The 7,859-nt window shown below is 37.7% G+C and overlaps 1 protein-coding gene across 1 annotated transcript; it reads left to right on the forward strand.

The window, feature by feature from the left end:
* The first annotated feature begins 325 nt into the window (after positions 1 to 325).
* LOC112569521 lies at positions 326 to 2,925 on the forward strand. Its single transcript, XM_025247330.1, has 5 exons — positions 326 to 480; positions 801 to 998; positions 1,277 to 1,399; positions 1,727 to 1,888; positions 2,211 to 2,925. Exons 1-5 carry the CDS (start codon positions 333 to 335, stop codon positions 2,798 to 2,800), a joined length of 1,221 nt encoding a protein of 406 aa, XP_025103115.1. The 5' UTR covers positions 326 to 332; the 3' UTR covers positions 2,801 to 2,925.
* Positions 2,926 to 7,859: the final 4,934 nt, after the last annotated feature.

Genomic DNA, 7,859 nt, shown 5'->3' on the forward strand with positions numbered 1-7,859 from the left:
CTGATCGTCTAGAAAATGTTTTAAAAGTACAACAAGCAGGTTTTATCAAATCTTACTTATTGTCACATTAAAAAAATAATTAATAATTACATTTTGCTAACATCATTTTTAATTACAGAATTTACAAATACAATTTACGATGACAAGTAAAATAATTCTTTTAAAATAGTAATTAATGTATTTAGAGATCAGTCTGTGCAAAGATAGACAACCAAGGCAACCACAATATTACAATGTTAGATGTGTAAATTTAATGTATTTCATTGTCGTTACCCCATTGCTCCTTTGTTATATTTTGTAGATGCTCCAGTACCAGTACCTATTAAACATTAATGTTATTTTCAGGTTTGTCAGTCATGTGCTCGCCGTCTGTCGTGACAGAGGGGCAGCGAGCTGCAGTCATCTGCAACTTTGGAGCTGTCATGGCGGCGCACAGTTTTGTCATTTTGCATTACAGCCTCACTAACACCGGGGTGCCAGGTGTTGTCTTTGTGTAATGTGTTACATCATGTATTCTTGTCTTTGTGTAATGTGTTACAATCTGTATCTTGTCTTTGTGTAATGCATTACAGCCTGTATTCTTGTCTTTGTGTGATACGTTACAGCCTGTATTCAGCATGTTACAGCTAGTAATGTTCCAGCTAGAACATTGTTTTAGAAGATGGCTTAAGAAAAGTCTTACCTGCAGCTCAGTAAATAACCAGTGTGATGCATAGTCCAGTAAATAACATGTTTATTCTCTCTGTCTCTCATCCTCTTTCTCTACTCTTGTTTCTCTATCTCTCGCTTGCTCGCCACAGACTTTCCACTGGTGTGCTTGAGGACGGCAGGAGGGCTGGAATGCGAAGTGCATGATGGGTACGAGTACGACATCATCGTCAACAACTTCACCGCCATATTGAGACTCCCGCGCGTTAGCAGCGAAGATTTAGGCACCTACACCTGTACATCCGTGACGTCAAACAGCGCACATGCGTCGTGCACTCTTACATTTTCGGGTAGGTATCTTTTAAACTTGCACACTCTGGGTATATTGTCTGAGCCTGACATTTTAAAAAAAATTATTCTCCTCTTTTAGATGAATATTTATGTATGTGTGTGTATGTGCATCATGTTGATATATATATGATTGGTGTGAATCCAGTAGAGCATATGGAATGATATCTAATTGTAAGAAATACATTTATAATTGTAATAAATTTGTAATTCCAATAATAAATTCTTCATAATTTATTTATTAAATAACAAATTAATATTTTGTTCAATAAATATTTAGAGGGATCAGAGGAGTCAGGATCATTCTTCCTGCAGCACAAAGTATTTATCAGTGGCGGAGTTGGAGCGATCATTGCAACAGCTGTTACCGTGGCAGTCTGCATCTTCATCATGTACAGAAAAGGTATTATCGTTCCCCTCCCTTGCTCTCTCACACAGAAATTATGACACGCATGCACAGGCGCACACACACGCCCTTTTACCAACATTGACGCTTGTTATCCCCCAGAGTTCTCTCCCTTATATCTTGTCGCAATTCACTAATTAGTAACATGAATGTCACAGGTTTAGGTCTTATTCTACAATTAGTTCCTGGCTTCTTTATGACCACGAGCTTGGGGTACTAGAATACATGGTAGAATTATTTCTTTTAAACTGAGTCGTAATAATATGCAAGTATGTATTTTTACTTGTGTTTGCATGTGTATCTAATGTAAATGTTCACTGACAGGTCATGCAAGGTACCAATATCCCCAGCGACGACCTGAGTCTGACAGTGATCCATACAAAACACTCCCTGCAGTGGGTTATGAGAAAACAGGGAATGAAGAGGACACGAGCTCGTACGCAGAAGTTAGAGACTCGCCGCCGTCTCAAAGGACCACTCGACCAGGTGTGCAGATTAATCAACAGTAATCAAGATCATCAAGACAAAAAAGCAGACAACTTTGCAAGCAAACGAGCATCCTTGGGTTCTTGTTAAAATGTTTGAGCTTGAATACATACAAACATACATTTCTCCTTCATTTAATACAAATTTCACAAAATTGTGATGCTTTCATGTTTACATGTTTTGATATGAAGTTTAAATAAATATGAAATACATGGTAACTTAATTTACATTTATTGCTTTTCATTTAATACAAGTATTTATTCATTATGATGTATATCTTTCATATGGTTTTTGTACGTGATATTATTGTTTCATCATGCAGAGACTAAACTTTTGACAAGACAGTCTGGTATGGATGCTACCCCTCCAGGGATCGAGAAAGACACAATGAATACATCTCTGAAGGTTGAGCTCGTGTCTTTATCCGAGTTACCTACCACCTGTCGGCTACCTGAACACCGTGGACCTCAGACCTCTGACCTTGCTGACCTACCCGAGAACCTCGTTCGTCACGACAGCCTCACTCCAGGTCGAGGGGAGAAGAACATCCTCACACATACGCTGGGCAACAACGAAGGTGGTTACTTGAAGCCACGAGACAGATCATCTAATGACCAAGCCCCTCTATGTACACAAGATGAAACCTTTCCAAGACTAAGTGGGATTACAGGCTGCAGACAGAAAACAGAATCCACCCCAGCTGCCACCCGCTCGAGTGGCGGACGTTACAGCGCTTGGTCGAGAAAAGAACCTGTCATCACAGTCCCAACATTCTTCAGATCGCCGCATGGACCAGGACCAGGAGAACTGCTCGCCTCCAGGTCAGTCCCAGGATTACTTGCATCCTGTAGACGACGTGGCGTGTACCCACTTGCACGACAGCTCCCACCAGTCACGTGGTCAGTCACGTGAACTTTCTGCTGACACGGTGGCTGTCCTTGGCGATACGAAGAACGGCGATGAAAGAGATGATCCTCGTTGCCAGAGGGGTTCATCTGGGAGGTACATGCAGCCCTTGAATCTGTCTCACAACAGTTCCCCGGGTGTGTCTGGCAGTGAGTCCAACCAACCACTGGCTCTAGAAAACCGTCACCCAGTCTATGAAAACAACGTTGAGCAGCCATGAAGAATTCCAGAGTTGTATTTCATCTTGAAAATAATTGACCTTCCAACTTTGTCGTGCCTGTGAACTGACAATGTACAATGTACAGTAACTTTAGTGTCTGTGGCGACATACAAAATCTCTACACTCTGCAAACTATCCAGAAAAAAAAACAACTGTTTTCAAATATCAGCACTGGGAACAGTTCTCGTGATTTAAACCTGTTTAAGAAGAGAAAATTGCTTAGAGAAGAACTTAATATAAATAGGAAAAAAACTTATAACGAAGTATGCCCGTAAAAGTATACATTTCATAACATAGTAATATCACTTAATTGAACGCATAAATGATGACCACGATGTAGTACTTTCTCCATCCGCATTGTATATAGGACCTCAGGGTGGAGAAAACACCAAGCTGATATTATCAAGCAGTGTAAACAAAAATCCTTTAAGACAGTGCTAGAGAATTTTGAGATGTGAATATAAAAGATTTGTGAGAGTGTGAGAGACGCCTCAGACAAATTATCTCCCTTTACCTATCAGGGTGTAAGGTCACTGTTGTGAAGAAGCTATTGTGCCACGGGTGGGCAAAGTTTTCTTTTTTGGGGCTGGTCTTAAAATTCTAAGCTATGCGGCAGACAGGTAAAATATCAAACTCCCCACTTCAAATGACTACACAACCCACTTACTGATAATAGACAGCAACTGAATACAGAATGGCGTTCACTAACCCAATTTATTGTGTAAAGCTGTTTGAAATTCGCTGACAATAAAACTTTAAAACCAGCCTTTCCTTTGATGGCAGCCTCCCTGTTGCGACTCCATCAGAAATGTAAGCCCTGTTATTTGTTGTCTTTGTACTTTTTAATAGAATCTTACGGACTGCTGCTTTCTAGCCTTGTTGTAATTAAATTAATTTTTAATCAAATTAACCTAGGGTAAATGAAAAAATAAAAACAAGCGAGCTTCACATTTTGGCAGACGGGTCAGCCCAAAGACCCCGCACTTTGCCCTCCACTGGATTATGTGCATGTTACGAGTTTTAAAGATTCTCTTGGGTTAAACCATTGTCCGTTGTTTAGATATCCGTTACTCTTAGAGTGGACAAGAAGGAATGAGAAACAGAGTGGGCAGAAGTGGTATATTTTTCACGCTCTTAAAACGTATTTGTAACTTTTCTGAAAGGGAGACCATACCGCTGCTTGGATTAAGGTTTTTCGTTGAGAGAATTCTGTAAGAATCTTGATCGAAAAAGGAACCCCTTGCCCAAGTCACATTTTTCCGAAACTTGTATACATATTGTACAGGTCTCGTTCCTCGCAGTGATCTGATCATATTAATCAGCAATTCAACTGGGAAGGAAAATATTAGTGATTAAAGTGGGAATCTGAAATCGCTCTCTACATTTCATCATCACCAAAATCTGACATTGTTCATCTCATGGGACAGATGCAGACATGGTTCACTCTGGTCTGACTACACTGAAAATAAAAACATTAAAAGAACTGTAAAGTTATTATAAGGACTATTTGATGATATGTTAATAATGTGCAAACACAGCTAACTAGGCCATCTGTCACTCATATTTCATTATATCATAGGTTTAAGAAAGAAGGTATAACCTGGGGTACAGTTGTATTAGCCATTTTCTTATCAGGGCTGAAGAAATAAATTTTAGCTCGATACTGCTTAACGTTCCTTCTGTGTCTTTGTGGTTTAAGGTGTACTTAATTTTAAACTAGCTTCAGTCATGGGAGAAAAATTCAAAGATACATTGCAACATCCAGTATCTAGCATTTGTAATCATTTTCTTTTAACAGTGTTAGAAATTTCATATTCCAACTTTCCAGGCATGACTACTTTGCTTCCTTGAGATTTCCACAGAAAAAAATCAAAATTTTGTAGTTGTAAAATAGCTGCCTATCACTACTGTCCACACACACAATAGAAGATGGCTCTTTTTGCTCCACTCCCCGTTCTCTCATTCTTCTGCGTGCAGTTACATGCGTTCTTCTCTTTCTCTGTGTGTGTAAGGGAGAGAGAGAACATTGAAAGAGCTGAAAAACTTGCTAATTTTTTTTTATTCTATTCAGAAATGTGGTACCTGAACATGCCATTCTAAAAACAGGTTTTAAAGAAATATTAGATTATGTTTATCTTAATTGTTTTGGTTTCAGCTGTGAAGCTGACTCATTATTTTTTTTTCTACCACGTGATGCTAATTTCAGTTGTTTTAATGTCAATGTTAAAAAATTATGAATAACAGCAGCACTGCTTTTTTTTTATCCTAACGAGTAAAAACCCAGTAGAAAAAGTTCCAAGTCTCGCTTATGGTAACAAACGCTCACCTCTCTGTCGATGGAAATAAACAAGAAACTGGACTGAGATGTAAATGGCGTTTTCCGAGGAAGATGTTAACAGATCAGCTGAAGCCGTAGAAGCGAAATAAATTGTATAATCACGACAGTGTCAACACTCAGTCTTAGCTTAACATATACATGCGTACTTTCAAATACAGGTTTTTAAAAAAGGAAAAATAAATAGGAAGACTTCTGAAATAGAAGACTCAGACGTGTCCTGGGAAATTACTTCTCTTGGAGAAAGCATGTTACTGAGAACTGCCACATTACTGACTACGTTTCCGAAGATTTGCTTCTTTCCAAGGAGGATAAAGGAAAACCAAAACGAAAGTGCATTTACTGATATTGGCGAACTGCCAAGCTGGGTGTGGCCTAATCTACATACCTAGCACGTCATACAGCAGTGGCCGGTCTCCACAGTCCCATCGACGAGGTAGGTTTTCGCTACTGTCTGTTTGACAAAGCCCTAGCACGAGAAACGTTACATTACATAACACGTGAGTAATCAATGTTTTATTTCATTTTTTTAAAGATTACTTACTTAAATAGTGTAAAGAAAATAAATATGTGAAGATAGAGGATTTTTTTTTGTAGGTGAGATTTTCTCATTATCTTGTGAAGTTCTTGATTGTAACAGTAAAAAGTTCTTTTTTTTATCTGTGTTTATCATACCTTTATATAAATGTCGAGAGATGCCATAAGGAACTTGAAGTCTATAAAGAAGACTAAACTAATCAACTGCTTTCAACACTGGAAATAAATAATTATCGGTGAACTATCAGAAAAGTAGAAAATAGGTCACGTATGCGGTAACAGACCTCGTCCCACTGAGCTTATGCTTTTTCTTTGAGAGATTTCATTTCAAATTTCAGTCTTCTAAACAAATCATCGCATGGGAAAAATCCCATCTCTCATCTGCTACGAGTCTAGTAAAATTTGCACATCTTGGAAAGCTACTTGAAAACAGCTTTCCGTCCCATTTTGTTTGCCCATTAACTGACGTTCCTTCTAGTCGCCATTTATAGGAGAGCAATATTGATGAATTCACGCCAGCCATTTTGGTCATCTATCACTCTGAAAGGTTCCCCAGGGGACAACTGGTTCACTCTTCCACATTAATCACCCAGTATTTTATTTATTTATTTATTTATTTTTTTTATTGCCACGGAGTCGGCCGTCTTCCACGTAACCCGGGTTTTTAGAGAAACATCAGACCTCTGACCAGCATACAAAGATGTTCGTCTTCCGTTTCCTGTAGGAGATGCCGAGTAGTCTCCTGAAACATTTTGTTTCAAACGCCTGTTGCTTTGAATTGATTTATTCACAAATACGTGTTCTTTTTAAAAGTGGATAGTCATAGTTGACATAGAAAGTGGAGTTATAACAGCAATAATCTCATATGCCGACAGGATTACAAAATCGAAAAATGACTAGGTCGTTTCTTATATGATGTTGACGTGTCAAGTATTTATAGAGAACCTTTTCCAAAAGCTAACAATTTTCAATAAAAGACGATGTCAGAAGAATTTTCATTTCGAAAATTTGAAAGAAAACAGCAGCCACAGCTCGTTAGCAAATACATTTACACGACCTAGTAATTTAATAATTTGCAGATTAAATTATAGAGACGAAAATTGTGTTTCTGATGCACAAACTAGAGATCAAACCATTTAAATTACTATGCTATGTCTGTTTTCTGACTGCCACAAATTAAATACTTGCAACGTTTTTCATTTTCCGACGCCTCAAGTTATAAATCATACTTTTATATGAAATTTATTTTACTATTCCAGACGCTTGTCTGAAATAGTAACGCGATATTGTATATAAGCTACAATTAATATATCTAGTACTTATATTATATTTACTTATATTTAAAGTTTCATTCCATGGTTATCAGTCACATCTAGGACTATAAGACTCCACATTATGAGGCTCTGCGACATGGCAAAAAGATAAATACTTTTCTCAACATCCCATCTCTTTACAAAACAATACAGTATAATAAATACGGTGTCCAGTCACTTAATCCCCAGACACTTCATCCCCGACACTTCATCCCCAACGCTCAAGAACAATTTTCATATCATATTGTTGAAGAACATTAAATTTACTAGCTTATATGAACTTTAACTAATGTTGTTGATGTTCAAATGACGTTGAAGTTAAAAGCATGATTTGAATTTGAATTTCAATTAAATTTTTCGCTGACTTCATAATTTTTATAGTTAAGGATTTAGTTTAGGGATTAAGTGTCTGGGGATGAAGTGTCGGGGATGAAGTGTCGGGGATGAAGTGTCTGGGGATTAAGTGACTGGGAACCAATAAATACAATGCAGTACAACTTTATTCATCCCCATGGGCAATTCAAGATATTCAATTCTTTACACTGTAGGAAAAATATAAATATACTGAGCTTCTAAGTTTAGGCATTACTGAGAATGATGTAAAAAAAAAATCCGAGAACGTACGTGTACAATGTATGTTACATAATAATTGTAAGTATT

Source organism: Pomacea canaliculata, linkage group LG7, assembly GCF_003073045.1.
Source record: "Pomacea canaliculata isolate SZHN2017 linkage group LG7, ASM307304v1, whole genome shotgun sequence".
Classification (NCBI taxonomy): domain Eukaryota; kingdom Metazoa; phylum Mollusca; class Gastropoda; order Architaenioglossa; family Ampullariidae; genus Pomacea; species Pomacea canaliculata.